The 19,429-nt window shown below is 42.0% G+C and overlaps 1 protein-coding gene across 6 annotated transcripts in view; it reads right to left on the bottom strand.

Moving 5' to 3' along the window:
- CCDC125 (coiled-coil domain containing 125) overlaps nt 1-12,520 on the bottom strand; it is a 34,362-nt gene extending 21,842 nt beyond the window's left edge. Inside the window, exons 1-6 of one of the 6 annotated variants that reach the window (XM_071219603.1) lie at nt 10,676-12,261; nt 9,728-9,923; nt 8,687-8,730; nt 4,800-5,146; nt 2,072-2,130; nt 551-637 (exon numbers count right to left, since the gene is read on the bottom strand). In XM_071219603.1, coding sequence (XP_071075704.1) covers nt 551-637; nt 2,072-2,130; nt 4,800-5,106 — 453 coding nt within the window. In that variant the 5' untranslated portion in view covers nt 5,107-5,146; nt 8,687-8,730; nt 9,728-9,923; nt 10,676-12,261. The other 5 variants (XM_053913036.1, XM_053913028.2, XM_053913022.2 and 2 more) reach the window with 5 other exon arrangements.
- Between the last annotated feature and the right edge of the window lie 6,909 nt (nt 12,521-19,429).

The following is a 19,429-nucleotide window of genomic DNA, read 5'->3' as shown; positions in this document are numbered from 1 at the left end:
TTATTCAGAACGGCCAAAAAGTGGAAACCCAAATGCCCATCAACTGGTGAACAGATAAACAAAATAAACAAAAAAAGTGCTACATTTGTACAATGGAACATGAGTTGTCAATAAAAAGGAAGAAAGTGCTGACATGCAGCACCATGCTCGAACCTCAAAAACACGTGAACTAAAAGAATCTGGACACATTGTATGATTCTATCTACATGAAATAGAAAAGGCAAATCTATAACACAGAAAGTAGATCAGAGATGGGAATGGGGAGTGACTTGCTAATGTGTAAGAGGTTCCTTTCTGGAGTGTTGAAAACATTCTAAAATTAGATTGTGGCGATGGTTGCACAACTCTAAGTTTAGTAAAAATGAATTGCATGCTCAAAACGAGTGAGTTTTGTAGCATGGAAATTATACCTCAATAAAGCTATTAGAAAATCTAAATCTCAAAAAGAAATGGAATTATATCAAGCATTGCTGCTTTTGTTTTAAAAGCTAAACCATACGAATCAGTATTGGAATGTGAAAGTGATGGAAGTTTTCAAACAACTTCTTACCATGCTTTGAAGGATTTTCAGTGCTTCCTCTTTACCTTCAAGCTGTCTTTGAGATGCCTCAAGCTCAGTTTTTAAAATTTCTACCTCCTGAGGAAAGAAATAAAATCAGTCTTCTTATCTGCAAGATATGCAATGCCAAAGGATCAATTTGGTGAGCAGTCTTCACGTAAGTTCAAAATGCAGTTTGACTCAAAGCACTCTGACCTTATAAAAGAGGTTGGGAATTCCTACAGGCTCTATAAGTGGACCAGACAGGCCACAACTGAGAGCCTCACTATCAGGTGCTATTTGTAACTCGAAGCCCAAATCTTTTGCTTTTACCCTCCTAGGCCACACAGCTAAGGATCTGCCAAAAAAAGAAAAAAGTCCTTAGGGCACATAAAATAAGCACATGGTCATTCACACAGCTCCAATAATTATTATGGGCTGAATTGTGTCCCCCCAAAAGAAATGTTTAGATTCTAACTCCTGGGACTGTGAATGTGACCTTATTTGGCAATAGGGTCTTTACAGATTTAATGAAGTTAAAATGAGATCAGACTGGGTTAAGCTAAGTCCCAATTCAATCACTGGTGTCCTTATAAAATGAGAACTACTTGGACACAGACACATAGGGGAGAAGGCCAGATGACGCCAGAGACTGGAGTGATGCAGCCACAAGCCAAGGAATGCCAAGGACAAGGATTGTTGGGGACAACTACCAGAGGCTAGGAAGAGGCAAAGAGTCCTTCTCAAGTCCTCTCAGGGAATATGGACCCCCAATACCTTGATTTCCGACTTCTAGTCTCCAGAACTGAGAGAATACATCTCCGTTGTTTTAAGCCCCCAGTGTGTGGTAATTTGTTACAGCAGCTTTCAAAGAGTCACAGACAGCCCTGGCTAGCTCAGTGGATTGAGTGCTGGCCTGCAAACCAAAGGGTTGCCAGTTTGATTCCCAGTCAGGGCACATGCCTGGGTTGTGGGCCAAGTCCCCAGTAGGGGGCGCATGAGAAGCAACCTCACACTAATGTTTCCCTCTCTTTCTCCTTTCCTTCTGCTGTATCTAAAAATAAATAAATAAAATATTTAAAAAAACCAAAGTCCCAAATACACACGAGGGACATACACTAAGATGGGCTTCCTGTTTCCCACAGGACAGGTGTCCCTCACAGAAACACCCACTCCCAACAGGCTGGACCACCTGGGATACTTTCTGGCCTTTTGACCTCAAAGAGGTTAAATTAAGTCAGGTTCTTTCTGGCTATGTATACAGGGGAGACAGATGGAAGGAAGTGATGACTATTTCTCCAGGAGATTAGAGAAGTGAATGGGGTAAAAGGAGAACCGGGGGGCATGTTTACATAGAGAGATGAGGAGGATACACACCTGAGGAGGGTAGCCCATACGTTTACCCTGTGGCTCGTCGAGAATACCTGGACAGCCAACATTTGCCTTCCATACAATTTTAGTACTACTTAAACCAAATACCTACCAATGGACTTCTGCTCACAAGAGAATTTTTATATTTGCCAGAGTACCTACCTCTAATGTTTCGTCAAGACGTTGCTTTAATTCTACGCTTGATAATTCTGAATTAGAATCTATTAAGGAAAAAAACATATTTTCTTTAACTAGTTAAATAATTTGTTTACAAATTATCAAATATCAACTTCCACTAAATTGCAAAGCAAAAAGAATTGTAATAAACCAAATAATGACAAAAATAGGTAGCTTAAAATATTTCACAAATGAAGACACATATACGTTGAGTAGAAAGACTTTTAAAAAGGACTCTAAAATAAAACTTGTTAAAAAATTGGTTAGTTACATACAAACACAATACAAGAAAAGAGAACAATACATGAATGTTGGTGAGTGAAATAAATAAATTTTGGTGTTTGGCTTAAGTGTGATCAGTACAGTGATATGAATAACTAAGAAATAACCTGAATTTATTTTCTTCTCAAAGAGAATGACTAGAAGTCTCCTGTTGAGACATGAAACCGAGCTCTCCAGGGCTTCACTTTCACTGTGGTCTCAGAGGCCATAACAATCCTAAAGTGCTAAATTACAAGCAAGACAAAAAGAAGTAAATGAATATAAAGGACACATGGACAAAACCAAGAGGGAGGGTGGAGGTGGGTTCAGCTGGGGTGGGGTGGAGGGATGGGGAGAAAAGGCATACAACTGTAATTGAATAACAATAAAAATTTTTAAAAAAAGTAAATGAAGAAAAAAATTAGAAAGAATATTTTGAAGGATGTTAAAATTTTCTGAAAACAATTTCTTTGCTATTTTGAACTTTCCTCAACATGCCAGTATCCAAGGCAAATCTAAATCATGGTTTTACTCTGATGATACAGCATTCCAAAGAGGGACAAAGTGACACTGTATGGACAATGACGAGTTCTGTTTAATTAGTACTTGTGGTAGGCAGAATAATGGCTCTCAAAGATGTCCACATCTTAATCCCCCTAACCTGTGAATACACGGCAAAAAGGACTTTACAGATGGGATTAAATTACTATTTAGAGATGAAGATTATCCTGGATTACCCAGGTGGGTCCAAGGTACTCAGAGGTCCTTATAAATGAAAGAAGAGGCAAGAGAGTCAGTGTCAGACTGATGCAGCACAAGAAGACCGGCCATTGCTGGCTTTGAGGATGGAGGAAGGGGACCACAGGCGGCAACTTCTCTCTGAGAGCCTCCAGGAGTGTGGCCCTGCTGGCACCCTGATTTTAGCTCAGTGAGCCCTGTTTACGATGTCTGATCTATAGAGCTGTAAGATAATAAATTTGTGTTGTTTTAAACCATTAAATTTCTGGTAATTTGGAAATCACCTATTAGGAAATTTGCACAATATTCTTATCTATGGTCAGGTCAACTTTGATAAAAAGACACAAGTGCACAAGACAACAAAACAAGAGCTCATTCTATTACTGTTACATCTTGTTTCCATCCCAGTGTTTTCCCCATGTTTTTACAAAGGCACCTGAGCATCGTGTTCAGTTTTCAACATCTTGCTTCCAAAACAGTGTATACTCTCTAAGGCACAGGTGGCAAACACAAGGCCCGCAGGCCGAATCCGGCCCTCCACCTTGTTTTGTCCGACGGGCACCTTGTTTTCTACCTGGCGGCAGCGCCGAGCTCCTGTCCCTAGTTGAGGGATAGTTACATTTATACAGTCCTAAAATTACATTCAGCCCTTTGAAGGCAATGGGGAGGTTGATGTGGCCCCCAGTGAAAATGAGTTTGACACCCCTGCTCTAAGGACTTGGAAGAAAAATGTATAATTTATCCCACCCTAACTTGAAGGATTTTGAGGGATGAGGGTAGATTCCCCAGCTACCACAGTTGTTTGTAAATCTGAAACCAGGTTTCTTAAACCATTTTTGCGCTGTTCTAATTTGTGTTTGCTGCACTTTGGTGGGGATGTTTTACAACGTGGATTACAGAAGACTCAGCCTCGGGACAGCTGTGCCACAGCACAGACACGCACTCACCCACGGGTCCCCAGTCCCCTCCGACTTGCGTCATTCTACCACAGGATGATTCTGAGCTTTACTCTTTCCTTAATGTAAGGGATAATCTGTTTTTAATTATAATAAATTGAGGTTAATTTCGTTTTGATAATTTTTGAGAATTTCGTAACATCCCTATGATAAACAGAAGTATGTGTGTTTGGCCGGTGACACTCCTTCCCCAGATAAGCACCAGGCTTGGGGTGCTCAAATGTCACCTCCTTCCAGAGGCCTCCCTGACCCTTGCCTAAAATAGTGGTGCCCCGGCCCTCCAATCACTCACTATCCCTTCACTTACCACCGCTTGATGTTATATAGCTGCTGATTTGTGGGTTTATTTTCTGTCTCCTCTACTAGAGTGCAAACTCCATGACATTAGGGCCTTTGGCTATCTTTTCAGTGATGTTACTCTCAGAGCTTAGAACTGTCCCAGACCCAATAAATATGTGTTGCATAAGAAATAAAGGATAAATGAAGTGTACCACTATGTCACCAAAAAGGCAAGGTAGGTAATTGTGTACTGATATCACTATGTATTAACACAGAATAACTAGTGTACTTCACAATTTGAACAATTCTTGGAAATAGAAGCATCGATTACTTTTGAACCATCACCAATCTCCAGAGATGAAGAAAGATAAAGTTCTCAAATCCACTCTGCTGACCCATTTCCATGTGCTGGAAGGGTGGAAGCACTAAAATTCACAGGAGAGGAGGAGAAGGAGGAAGAGAGCACCAGGCATCCTTACCGGGGCTGCTCTGTCGTCTGTGACGGGAGGTTCTGGGCCTGAAGGGGTGTGTATCTTGCAAGCCCTTAGGCCTGGAATATTGAGAAACAGCACCACTTCTTTCTTCCCCTTTTCCTGGAAATGGGGGAGGGCTAAAGTTCCTTTCATCTGGTCTTTTTCTAGATGTAAATAAAGGTGAAATTTGCACTTCATAAACACCACCGGGCCTTCTTCCAAGGCCGTACCCTAAATCGCCTTCGGCCATATCATCGTCCTCCAGTTCCCAGGTCTGCGCCTGCGCCCCCGCGGGCCTCTCCACCCTGCTCATCAGCCAGATGCTTTATTGACCATAAGGAAAAACCGGTTACCTGTAGTAAAGAAGAAGAGTAGTTAAAACACTGTCAGTGAAAGTAAGTTGGGTTTTCCCGGGAAGAAAAGGTTCATTTTTGTGTTATTCAGGCATGACTATCCCAGACACGCACCAACACACAGATGCAATCCAATTCGACATTGCAGGCCTTGTTAGGTGAGAAAAATTCCAACTTCTTATTTCAAAGATGCAGTGAATTGAAAGGAAGCAGGAAAGGCTTTTACTTAACGCAGTAATCTACTGATCAGGATAAAGCAGATCAGTCTTTGCTAAGGAAACAGGACATTCTTGATACACAAGCTTATAAAGGAAAAGTTTCCGTTTTCACAAGCCTAAGAGCTATAGAAAATTCAGAAAAGTCTGAAAAATGAGACTTCCAATGACTAAGACCACTCTGCTCTGCCCCTTCACAGCCCTTTATCCAGTTCAGGTGCTGGGGGCTCTTCCCCTTTCTCCTACAGCCGTACTCACTCATATGCTATTTCTGTGCAGATGCTGTCAGTAAAGGTTCTGTATCTGGGACAGTGATGGGTGGGAGGGAGGAAGGTGCCTCACTTCTCTTTATAAAATCAGATTGCAGTTGTGTTCACAACCTATTTCACAATGCAACCAGAGCAAATACCAAAGCCTTTCATTGGCTAAATGCCCTAAGCTCCCCTCTGCCCCAGCCCTTCAGGCTGATGGCCCTGGCCTCCCAGGTGCTCTGGACCATGCCAAGCATTCCTGCCCCAGAGCTCTGTGTTCGCCCTGCCCCGGGGGGAAGGGGGGGTGGGGGTGGGAGTGAATGCTCTTTCCCAGGACAGTTGTACAGCTATTCCTCAGCGCCTTCAGTCTTACCTTCTCAGTGGGGCCTTTCCTGACACACTATTTAAAATTGCAAACTTCTCCCTGTCCCACTCACCTGCTTTATCTTTCACCTTCACACTTATGACCTAACAGGGCTGTCCAACCTTTTGAAGTCTCTGTGCCGCACTGAAAGAAGAAGAGTTTTCTTGGGCCGCACATTAAATAAATTGTGACATGTAATCACAAAAAATATATAATGTTTTAAATAAATTTATGATTTTGTGTTGGGCTGCATTGACAGCCATCCTGGGCTACATGTGGCTCTCGGGTGGCAGCTTGGACACCCCTATTAGGACAAAAGCCACTTTCTCAGGCTCTCTTTTCCAGAGCTGGCTAGGCCACAAGCATGACTGACCCTCACCGTTTTATGAGCCTTTATCCTCAGGACTAGAAAATTACTGGAAGCGCCCTGAAGGCGCAGAGTCTCCAGGAACCCAGGAAACAGGGCACACCAGACCACAACAACAGACGGGACCCTGCACCCAAAGATGGCATGGAAACAAGCTGCAGCCTAACGTCCTGCTCTAAACCACCCCATTTCCGGATAAACAGTCAGAGCCCTAACCCCTCGGGGCTGGTGCTGGTGCACATCTTCACACCCAGCCCTTTCCCTCCCTTGGGATAGTGAAAATAAAAACCTTTACTCACTGCAGTTTCTTCTCCTTGTGAATTCTTTCACAGCCCGCATCAGCAATCACCCTAACGCCTTCTAACATACTCCTCCATATTTTACTCATTTTTCAAATCATGCCACTAAAAGGGGGAAGGTAGTGCAAAAGAGGGAGCCCGGTGAAGCTGCGGATGGCTCCAGCCGGCCTTGGATGCCTCTCAAGAGGTAGGGCACCCTGAAAATTTTCCCCCACCAGAGTCCAAACCCACTCTAGACGGCTCTAAGACAAATGTGAGCTCCACGAGGGCACAAGTTTTTATCTGTTCGGGTCCCCACTGCATTCCCAGTGCCTAATACTGAGACATAATTGGTGCTCAAGCACTTGTTTAATGAAAGAATAAAGCAAGGAAGAACCATAAACCAAAACCAACTTGCCTCTAGGGTAGAAAAACAAAAGCAGTCACCTCAGCAAGGCTCCACACTGGATACCTTGGGGCTCACTGCCTGCCCTTCTTCCTAGAAGAAAATATCTCCAAGTAAAAATCTACAGAGAAATCATAACCGAGCCTTCCTGCTCCGAGGACCATTGTTGGCACCTACCTGGTGACAGTGGCCTACCTGGTAGCTGGAAGGTACCTGAAATGCTCAGCTTAGTATACACAGTGCAGTTAAGAGGGACTTTCACCACCAGATGTTTCAAAACAGCTACTTTGCTGTACTCATTTAGAAATATTTCATCCTTTTCACAAGACTCATTAAAAATACAAAGGAGCCCTGGCTAGTGTGGCTTAGTGGATTGAGTGCCGGCCTGCAAACCAAAAGGTAGCTGGTTAGGGCACATGCCTGGGATGTGGGACATGTCCCCAGTTGGGGTCATGCAAGAGGCAACCGATCGATGTATCTCTCATACATTGATGTTTCTCTCCCTCTCTTTCTCCTTCCCTTCCCCTCTCTCTAAAATTAAATGCATAAAATCTAAAAAACAAATACAAAGGAAAGGAAGAAATGAAACACATCTGACATATTTTTCTAAATATCCTATTTATAAGGACTTTCAAAAATCTCAGTTCTTCAAAAATAATTAAATCTCATTTTTTTGCTTCAATCTCCCTTATTCTTCCACTATTAAAATCAGATATGGGTGCCACGTAAATTTAATCATGTATGAAGGGTTTTCTGTTGCTTTAAGTCAAAGTACCAAATATTTTCAATGTTTAAAAAGAAAGGCTCTTAAAAGATTTGAAGTAATTCATCATAAAAAAAGATACAAAGATGGAGAGACACTCAACATCATTAGTCATCAGGGAATTGTAGATTTAAACTACAATGACATTCCATCACCTACTACTGCCAATTCCAAGTGCTGCTGGGATATGGACACCTACGTACACTGTTGGTGGGAGTATAAAATGGTACAAACACTGTGAAAAGTTTGGCAGTTTCTTTCCAATGGTGACCCAGCAATTGCATTCCTGGTATTTACCCAAGAGAAATAAAAACATGTTCATATAGAGATGTGGGCATGAATATTCATAGCATTATTCAAATTAGCCCCAATCTGGAAACAGCCCAAATGTCCATCATCAGGAAAACAAATTATAGCACATCTATCTAATAGAATATATTCACCAATAGATATTGAATTCTGATAAATGCAATAACACGGGTGAATCTTACAGATATCACGCTAACCAAAGATTCACAGTGCTGTATGAAATCCTGGAAGATCTAATATTCATAACAGACAATAGATCAATGGTTGCCTGGGGTGGGAAGGTGAACTTCAAAGGGCATGAGGGAACTTTTCTGGGTGATGGAAAAGTCTTACATCTTGACTGGAATGATGATTGTCAAAACTAATCCAACTGTACACTCACAATGATGCATTTTATTTTATGTAAATTTTTAAATTAAATTTATTGGGGTGACATTGGTTAATAAGATCACACATGTTTCAAGTGTACATTTCTGTGATACATGGTCTGTTCATTGCACTGTGTGCCCACCACTCAAAGGCAGATCATATTCCATCACCATATGTTTGGCCCCCTATACCCTCCACCATTATAGGCTGAGTTTTACCTTTAGTGCAGCAGAATCCTGTTTATAATTGCAACTTCACATCTCTGTTAAGGAAGGTGTGGTCACGGTTAGGCAGCCAGCAGTGAAGAAAATGGAATTGGTCAACACAAAGAAGAAAGCAATTAAGAGGAAAGAATATGCAATCACAGGATTAGCTAAGAATATTTTTTAATGTATCGCAGATGAGATCTGTCCGGAAAAAGTCCAGCCATTGTTAATATAATGACAACAGTTTGCATGACACCCATGCAACCTGGCAGCCAAGGACAGTGGACTAGAATGTACATGCATGAACAATGATGACTTCACTGTACTAGTCAGTGGGGGCGGTAGACACCATTAAGTGAGCATGTGTACTGTGTGGCCATCACGTTCAAAATGACTGAGCAAGTAGAGTGGTGAATCTGCATCGAATTTTGCATTAAGCTTGAACATTCCTCTGCAGAAAGTATTCAGATGGTTCAGAAGGCTGTAGCTATGGGCAACTGGTGATTGGCAGCTTCATCACAACAATGCACCCACTCATGCATCACGTCTCGTGCAGAGTTTTTTGACTCAGCCCCCCTCCAGCCCAGATTTGGTGCCCTGTGACTTCTGGCTTTTCCCTGAACTAAAATCACCTTTGAAAGGAAAGAGATTTCAGACTATCAATGAGATTCAGGAAAATATGACAGGGCAGCTGGTGGCAATTGGGAGCAACTGTGTGAGGTCCCAAAGTGCCTACTTTGAAGGGGACTGAGGTGTCATTGTCCTATGTACAGTGATTCTTGTATCTTGTACCTTCTTCAATAAATGTCTCTGTTTTTCATATTACATGGCTGGGTATTTTCTGGACAGACCTTTTAATAGGTGTCATGGGAACACCTTTCCACTATTCAGAACTGAACATAATACTAAGCTTTCACACAATCTTATGCTTTACTGATTTTTAAAACGTAACTTTAGGAATTGTTGGCTGTGTACCCTCCCACTTTTTATAGACTAATAGTAATATTAATATGGAATGCAGTCAAATCAAACCTGACTTTCGGAACACATTACCAACATTCCACTGGACTAGTTTAAAACGCACTCAGTGTTGACAACAAGGGAGGCAGCAGGATGTGCAGCAGAGAAGACCGGACTTCAGAGGGCTGGGTTCAAATTTCACCCACCACTTGCTGCTCTGTGATCCTGGGCTAGTCATTTAATTTCTTGGAGTCTGTTTTCTTTCTTTCTTTTTTAACACTTAATTTTTCTAGAGAGAGAGGAAAGGAGGGAGAAAGAGAAGGAGAGAAACAGATTGGTTGCCTCTCGCATGCCCCCAACCAGCGACCTAGCCCGCAACCCAGGCATGTGACCTGACCGGGAATCGAACTGGCGAATTTTCAGTCTGCAGGCCAGCACTCAATCCACCAAGCCACACCAGCCAGAGGTTGGAGCCTGTCTTCAAACCTCCAAAATGGGTTTAAGCATAACTACTTTATAGGGCTATATAAACTCTACATTTGGGCCCCATTGATATATTTGAAATCAATTTTAGTGAATTAGAATTTGAGTATTAGTTTCCTCATTTATCAAATGAGGGGATTGGATAAGATTTTTTTTGGTTTTTTAGAGCTCTAAAATCTTGGTTCTATATCAGCACTTTCCAAATTGTGCCACATAAAACTCTAGTTATATGAACTATGAGGTGGTGTTAGGAATAAAAGGGCCCTTCTGGTTTTATTAAGAGGTGTATTTTCCTACGCCAGTCTAGGTATACATGACTAGCCCAAAATTATACAGATAGTGGCAGAGCCAGAACTAGACACCACTTCTCTGGCTCCTTGTTCTGTAGTCTGGCCACTTGGGAAAGGCCACAGAATGATCAGATTGCAGACTGAGCAATCCTACTTCTGCACTAACAACTCTGAAAAGTGACTGATGACTTCCTAATCGCTAAATCCAAGACCTAGTCTCGATCCTCAGCCACCTCCACTTCTGCAGAAGCTGTGCCTACTGACTCACCACACCCAGGCACCTGGTCCACCAAGGCTCTTCAACCTCACAGGCATCCCCCACTCTGTTATCTGCCCGCCCAGGCTCCTTTTCCTCTTCCTGTCCATTCTGTATATGTTTGGCTTCCATTCCAGCAGGATATCCTGGCAGCAAGTCGAACACAGCTTGTTCAAAAACAAATTCACACCCTTCCCCCACTACAGCCATGTCTCCTCTTGAGTCCTCTATTTCTGCAAATGCATCAACCATGCTCTAAAACAGCCAGGTCCAAAATTTAGGAATAGGATTTTTTCTTTCCCCTTCTTCTTTTTTATCTCTGGTACTTTCAGATTTAAGTCCTTTAGATCCACAGACTCTCCCAATGCCATGATCTTCTTTGCACATTAACTTCACAGACCTGGCTGGATATCTTGTACTCCTCCTGGGCTAAACCAATAGTTCCCTAACTGATCTACTCCAAGTTATCCTACATAGTTGCCAAGCACAGTCCAAAGATGCCCATCACATTCCATAACTCCCATGATATATAAATATATAATAAAAGTGTCGTCCTGTTTTCTACAAGAAGAATCCTGTTTTCACCACCTGTTTCAACTTTTAGTACTCCTTGGGGATGATATGTGCTTCCTCGTAAAAGGGACTGCAACCTCTTCCAGGTGGCCTCAGCTTGGTCACCTTCAATCCTCACCTGGGGCCATTCTCCACCCTACGAGTGCTTTCTCCTCAAGCCCCCCTCAGTTCGTGACAGCCACTCCCTCCAGTAGCCTTCCAGACTACCTTGAGCCAGATGTGATTTCTCCTACCTCTGAGCCCTCCTATCTCTATATTGTCACTTTCAGTAGTCATTCTTACCTAATGTTTTTACTGTATACACTCCTAGCTCAGGGAGGGTACGTGTCTCGTTTGCTTGTGCATACATAACAGGTGTTCCAAAGGTGTTTAATTCTGATGGATAGAATTAAAAGAGAAAACAGATTCCTTCCTGGAAAACACAGACCCGAAGCATCCACACCCAGTGGCCTAACAACTCTTGCCTTAGCAAACAAGTTGACCAAACGCCTGTCAGGCCTGGAAAAGAGGAATGAACTGGACCCCCGCCTGGTGAATGCCGGCTGGTTGCACAGCACCATAGAATTTTGTTTTGTAATTTTTCCATGTTAAAACAATTTTAGACTTACAGTTAATTGCAAAGATAATTCAGAGAACTCCTATATATACTTTACCTAGATCCCTCTAATGTCAGTATTAGGGTACCTTTATCGAAATTAAGAAGTTAACATTAGCTAAACCACAGACTTTATTACAATTTCCCTAGTTTTTCTCCTGATATCCTTTTGCTGCTCCAGCAGCCAATCCAAGATTCTACATTGCATTTAGTACGCTTTAATTGTTAAGGCTCAAAATTAACAGAAAGAAGAAAAGTCAAGAGGAGGAGAGAGGCAGAAAGTCTTGCAAACCCATTCCTTATACTTTCAATCCCGGACCAGGCCATTAAACTAGCATAAGGGGGAAAGGCGCCAGTTTGCCAGCTCGTCCACAACCTGCGGAGTTCCGCCCACGCGCGCGGCCTCGACCCGCCGCACCGCCCCTGCCCCCACTCGCGGTTCCACCTGCAGGCTCTGCCCCGCCCCCCCAAGCCCCATAGCCAGAAAGGGTTAGGGAATCAGGACTCCCGCAGGCGATCGCGCTCCCCACCGCCCTCGCGCCATCAGCGCGCTCACCTGGCGCCTGGCCGCCGCGTCCTCCCGCCACGTGACCACGCGGCGCAGCCCCGAGCGGGAAGGCGCCGCCGGGCGGGACCTTGGCTTAACCCGCTGTGCTCCTCCGAGAGAGCCACGGGCGGTGTGCTCTGTCTAGCTCCAAAGCCCGTGCTTTCCCCGCTGCGGGCAACCGAATGCACGGAACAGGACCGTGTGTGCATCAATAAAGGTAGCATTAGACTGTTCAGAACTTTGTTTCTACATGTCCCAGTAAGGGAAGGGTGGAGCAGAGCTGAAGTTGGGCGGTGGAGGCGGACCTTGAAATGCAGGCTCAGCCCTAGGAAAGGGTGAGGGCATTACAGCCCTGGGGCCAAAGCTTGGCACTGGGAAGGGACAGAGGGGTGGCCGGCCTTGAGGGCCTAGCAAGCAGCTTTTCTGGTCCCTCTATCCCTGTGAGTTTCCGGAAATGGACCCTGCCTTTTCAAACCTCACCAAAACTTCTTAGGTCGTCAGATTGATTACCTTGGTGAAATGATTTTGGTATTATTTCCTAATACCCAATGTCGATGTAAAAAAATGTCCAAACCTATAGAGAATTTTTATGAGTTTATTTGAGCCAAACTGATTACAATTGCCCAGAAGCAAAGTCTCAAGGGACTGAGAAAATACTCCAGAGAATGGCAGTTTTTGCAGCTTAGTTTATACATTAGATTAGAATAAAAGGAGGAGAGTAAGGAGGGTTACATGAAGTCCGTTGGTGGTAGATTAAGGGGGTAGGAGAAAGCAAATCTGGGAAATTTCTGGGATTGGATAAAAAAGCAAAATAGAGAAACACATGGTTCTTTTACATTGGTGGGTATGAAACTGGAGAAACCAGCATTCGTGCTGCCTGTCACCTACCAGACCCAATACGCAGAGACAGGGGTTGAATCTTCTTGGGCGCTTTATTTGGGATCTGAGAAGACAGTGGGTTTTCACACTAACCGTTTTACATTCCATTTTCAACCCACCCTTTTTATAAGGAGAAGAAAAGTGTAAGTAAGGGGTTTGGAATTCAGGGGGAAAGTTAATCAGATAAAAAGCTGCAGCATTCTTTAATCTGTGAGGTGGGCAGTGGTCTTTATCTGTGTCCTGGGCTGTGGGCGAGAGACAGGAGTCTCACCCTGGAGCACATTGTCTCAGATACCATCTTGATTGCTTGCAGTCCTCCTGGGGCACAAAGGTGGAGCTGCTTACAGTCTGCTGGAGTCAGGGTGGGTCAAACCTTCAGTTCCTGGAACAACAGCTTTTTACATACATTGATTAGCAAGCTTATTAGCTATTACCTGAAACTAAATATTTTCAACATTTGAGTCCCCCATCAGGTACAGGGTACTTAATAACTAACATACCACAGAGATGATATTTGGGGAACAAGATAACATTGAGGGGTTCTGAGGTCTCTGCTCTGGTGCAGCTGTTGTGCCCTGAGGGGTCTGGAAAAGGAGATTACTCTTCCATTCCGTAAGTGTGTTATTTTAGATGAAAAAGACAATAGACCGCCTCACTTAAGATTGACATTTACCAAAGAAGCTACAGACCTACGACCTGACTACCCATCATGACTTGCCTTTGGTTATGAGTTTTTATGTTCAGACCATCCTATGCAGTTACTTTCAGTCTCTGAGTTTGTAAGGCCCACAGTCTGGGTCTCCCCTGAGCTTGTCAGGTTTAGTACGTGACCCCTGTTTTGTCCACACCAACATCTATGAAATAACTGAAGGGATTTTGTAGTGGTCAAAAAACTTGGCTGTGGAAATCTCCAAGCCCGGCACAAGGTAGCAACAATCTCAGATTGCTTTACAGCTCAGGCACAGTGCCCCAGGCAAAACACAGGTGGGGGCTGACCTTGGCCTGCACCACCTGGCAGCCCCCAGGGGGAGGTTCACCCAGTGAACAGCTACAGACCCTGTCAGAGCACCACCACCCTGCCCCTGCACAGCTAATCCTCCATGGAGGCCTGTGGTTAGTGGTCAGTGGTCAAAGCCAGTGCTTGCAGCTGACTGGCCTGGGCAAATCCTTCCCATTGATCTGCCAACAGCACCCAAGACTCAATTACAAGAGGAGGTGTACTCAGCCCACACAAAGGGCACACCTCAAGTACCCAGCTTGGGTGATAGAGAAGGCTGTGCCACTGGACCCTACAGGACACCTACTACATTAGGCCACACTACCAAGATGTGGAGTCAAAGCAGCTCTACCTAATTCATAGATACAAACACAGGGAGGCTGCCAAGATGAGGAGACAAAGAAACATGGCCCAAGTGAAAGATAGATCAAAACTCCAGAAAAACAGCTAAATGAAAATGGAGATAAGAATATTCAGATACTGAATTCAAAACGCTGATTATAAGGTTGCTCAAGGAACTTAGGGAGGACCTCACCAGCATATGTAAGACCCAGTCAGAAACAAAGGATACACTAATTGAAACAAAGAACAATTTACAGGGAAACAACAGTAGAGTGAATGAAGCTGAGAATCAATTCAATGATTTGGAACATGAGGAAGCAAAAAACAACCACACAGAACAAGAAGAAAAAAGAACCCCCCAAAAATGAGGATAGTATAAACAGTCTCTGGGACAACTTCAAGAATTCCAACATTCACATCATAGGGGTGCCAGAGGAGAAGAAAAAGACCAAGAAATTGGAAATCTATCTGAAAAAAATAGTGAGAGAAAAGTTCCCCAATTTGGTGAAGGAAATAGACATACAAGTCCAGGAAGCAAGAAAGTCCCAAGTATGATGGATGCAAAGAGACCCACTCCAAGACACATCATAATTAAAAGGCCAAAAGTTAAAGATAAAGAGAGACTCTTAAAGCAGCAAGAGAAAAGAAGTTCGTTACCAGATGGTTGCCAGATGGGAAGGAGGAGGGGGAGAATGGGTGAAGAGGTAAGGGGATTAAGAAGTACAAATAGGTAGTTACAGAATAGCCAAGGGGATGTGAAGGACAGTATAGGAAATAGAGAAGCCAAAGAACTTACACATGTGACCCATGGACATGAACAATGGTGGGGGGATTGCCTGAGGGAGTAGGGGCATTGGGAGGAGGGGGGCAAATGGGGGAAAAATCAGGACAACTGTAATAGCATAATCAGTAAAAAATATATAATAAAAAAAAACTTGGTTGGATTTATAGATTACTCTGGATTGGAAATAAACAAACCCTTACCTGTCAGTAGCTAGTTTCTCTCAGTCTTCTTCTTCCCCAGATCCCACCCACATTTCTCTTAATCAGCTGCTTTTCAAAAGCAAACACACCTAGACATGTGGAAAACTAGATAGAACCAAGGCTCTAAAATTTCTCCTGATAATAAAACAAGATCAATGCTATGTGCTGATTAGATGCTTAGGGATTTAAATTTATCATGGATTAATATATTCATAACTGTAAAGTCAGTTGTGTATTATCTCATTTAGTATGATAAACATATTCAATAGCTTTGCAAGCCAAAAATAATTTTTCTTAAAACTTTATTATAGCAAATCTTGAAATGAGGTACTATAAATCTTTTAACTTTTTCAAGTCTTTTTTTAAGCCCTGGCCAGTGTGGTTCAGTTGGTTGGAGCATCGCCCCATACGTCAAGAGGCTGGGGGTTTGATTCCCTGCCAGGGCACATACTTAGGTTGTAGGTTCAATCCCTGGTCAGGGAGCATATGGGTAGCAAGCAACTAATGTTTCTCTCTCTCTCTGTCCCTTACTCTGTCTAAAATCAATAAACATTTAAAAAATTTTTAAAGTTCTTTTTCAGCATTGTCTATTCTAGTTCCTATGTTTCCATATACATTTTAGAATCAGCTTATCATTTTTTATGCTGGGATTTTTATTGAGATTGAATTTATAGATCGGTTTGGGGAAAACTGGCAAGTTAATAATGTGGACTCTTGAAATTCATGAACATGGTATGTCCTTCTAATTGGATCTTTTTCTCCTTTGAATTTTCAGCATGCAGATATGGTACATATTTTGTTAGACATATACCTCAATACATCATGCCTTTTGGTACTACAGTAAATGATATTATTGTTTTAATTTTAATTTCCTGTTGTCTGTCACTAATATATGGAAATGCAATTGACTTTTGTGTATTGGTCTTGTGTTCTGTAACCTTGCTGCAAGTCACTTATTAGTTCAAGTAGCTTTTGTGTGGATTCTGTTTGGAATTTCTACATAGTAACCATGTTGACTGAGAATAGTTTATTTCTTCTAGCTCTGCAAGTCTTTATTTTCTTGAATACACTGGCTAGAACCTCCAGGATGACCAATATACTTTTTATTCACTAGTCTTTTTCCATAAATGATTTTTTTAATCTTCTTCCCATAAAAACAAACCCTTTAAACAATGAGCCTCTGGATGGATTTCAGGAGCCGGTGAATCTTTGAAAAATCTAAGCAACATTTTGTATTAATACATATGTGTATATTTCCTTGAAGGAAGTGGATGTATAGCTTATGTCAGAATGTCAATAGGGTTTATGTCATTAAAAGTAGTTAAGGAACTAAATTTTAAGTAAAAGCCTTGGTAGAGAACGACAAATACCATATGACTTCACTCATATGTGGGATCTAATAAACAAACTCAACTAACAAGCAAAATAAAGACAGAGTCATAGATAGAGAGCAGGCTGACAGCTCCAGGGAGTGGGGAGCGGGTTGAGGGATGGCAGGATCAAGCAGATAAGATAAAGAACTCATGGACAAGGACAACAGTGTGGTGACTGGGGAGAGGAGGATGGGCAGAGGTGGAACAGGGTATAAGGGTAATAAATGGTAATGGGAAAAAATACAATGAAAAGTAAACTATTATTTTAAAAAAGTAAAAGCCTAGATATATATAAAGAATTTTCATGATGTTTTTCACATGTACAGCAATGAAGATGATCAAAAACAGTGATTTTTTTTTCTCTCCCTCTTCCCACTTCATAGGAAAAAATAAACGGTTCTAAGCAGTTTTGACCCCTATTACTATTGTGGTAAAGACAGCTTTAAATGTTGGTAAGGATTGATGGTAGGACATGCTTAGAATGCAGAAGGAATATAGCTGAAGGCCAAACCTCTATTTCAGCCTCCCTAAATAAAAATGTAAAAGAAGGGCATAAGGGGAAAAATCATTGGTTATGCATATACCAAAGATCATCTTAAGGCACTCTTGAGAAGCCAAATAAATCATACTAAAAAGTCTCATTTACAGAATTATAAAATGATTAAAATTTTGGCACATTTCTTTTACAATTTCTTTTTGCCCTCATGCAAGGACATTTTTTCACTGTTTTTAGATAAAGAGGAAGGGAGAAAGGAAAGAGACAGAAGCACCCATGCAGGAGAGAAGTATCGATTGGTTGCTTCCTGGACACACCCTGAATGGGGATCGTACATGGTCAGACTGGGACAGAACTCTGCAAACCAGGCATGTGCCCTGACCACAACCTTCCTGTTATGGGTTGATGCTCCAACCAACTGAGCCACACTGGCCAGGGCAGCACACTTATCTTCTTAAGTTTCACTTAAATCGTCCTATTTAAACAAAAAGTTAACAAGTAGATTTGAATAAAACCAGAGACAAACAGTAAATGAGGTTATTTTTAAGCCCTTTTCCAAACAACTGTAAGATGTTAAAGCATTGTCACTAGTTTTATATAAAAACCTAGGACTGAAACTAGTGAGTGTATTTACAAAATTTCAAAAAGTTGTGTAGCTGTGTTAGACTTCATTATCTCCCATCTGTTGAAGGAAAATCTCATTTATTATTATGAGTCAATGTTAGTGTTAAGATAACAAGCAATTACTTGAATAGCAAGAGAATTTAGTGAATCCCAGTAGTGAAAATGCAAGAATCTCAAAACAGCCATTCACACTACTGAAAACAGTAACAAGCATATATATGGTGCTTAGTATGTGCTAACCACTGTTTATACTTAATACTTACAATAGCCCTGTGAAGTAATTATTGCCATTTTATATGACTGGTATGACTGGTAGTACTGGGTAGTACTTTGTCATAATAACCTAGGGCAAGTAATCTTTTAAGGTTGGAAGACACTATTTTTTTTTCCTTTTTTTTATTATTGTTCCAGTAGTCTCCATTCCCCGACCCCATCACTCCCCAACCTCCCCAGCCATCCCAAGTAATCTTCTTTCTTTATCTCCACACCGTCTTCAAGGCCCTGCATCCTACATCATTTATCCTTTTCTGATACTCATAGTAGAAAATAATTCTTCTCTCTTCTATTCTCTCATTATAATCTCCAATAGGGCACTTGTCACATTCTACCTTATTGGTCTAACGTGTCCATTTGTGTGTATGTCTTTTTTGTATACTAGGTTAAGGTCATCTAGAGGCTAAGAACTCATTTTGGGAGGCCTTCCCTACCACAGTGATTTTCATGGAGGCTTGCACATACATAATAGGCAATCTATTAAAAAGTATTTACCAAATGTTATGTTTGCATACGATTTATCTTTCAGGAATTTACTTGACAGAAAAACTTGTTCATGTGCAAAGTTACATAAGCATTAGGTAGCACAACTTAGTGGGTAAAAGCCTGCTAAGAATGGAGTCCTGACTCTCACACTTTCCTCGCTCTGATCTTGGGTTACTTAACTCTGCTGTGCCGTCCCCTGTCCCCTGTCCCCTGTAATGGAAACAATACTTGCCTCAGGCAGTAGTCATGTGAATTAAGAGGGCTCACTTTTGAACCGTGTTTAAGAGTGCTGGGCACTTGTTAACATATGTGTTATCCTTTCTTACATCATTGTTTGTAACAGTAAAAAGCTGGAATCAACTTAATTGTCCAACAATAGGGGACTGATTAAACCAATCATGGCACATCCTTAATGGAATTCTATGCAAACATTACAAAGATTAGAGGTCCAAAGAAGTTGTACAAACGACTAATAGGTACATGTAAAGAGGTTCAACATCATTAGTCATTAGGGAAATATAAATCAAAACAAAAATAAAATATGACTGCATATGCACAGGATGGCTATTATGAACAGTAGCAAATGTTGGCAAGGAT

This window comes from Desmodus rotundus, chromosome 1 (genome assembly GCF_022682495.2).
Source record: "Desmodus rotundus isolate HL8 chromosome 1, HLdesRot8A.1, whole genome shotgun sequence".
Lineage (NCBI taxonomy): Eukaryota > Metazoa > Chordata > Mammalia > Chiroptera > Phyllostomidae > Desmodus > Desmodus rotundus.
This window is presented reverse-complemented; position numbering and strand designations above follow the sequence as displayed.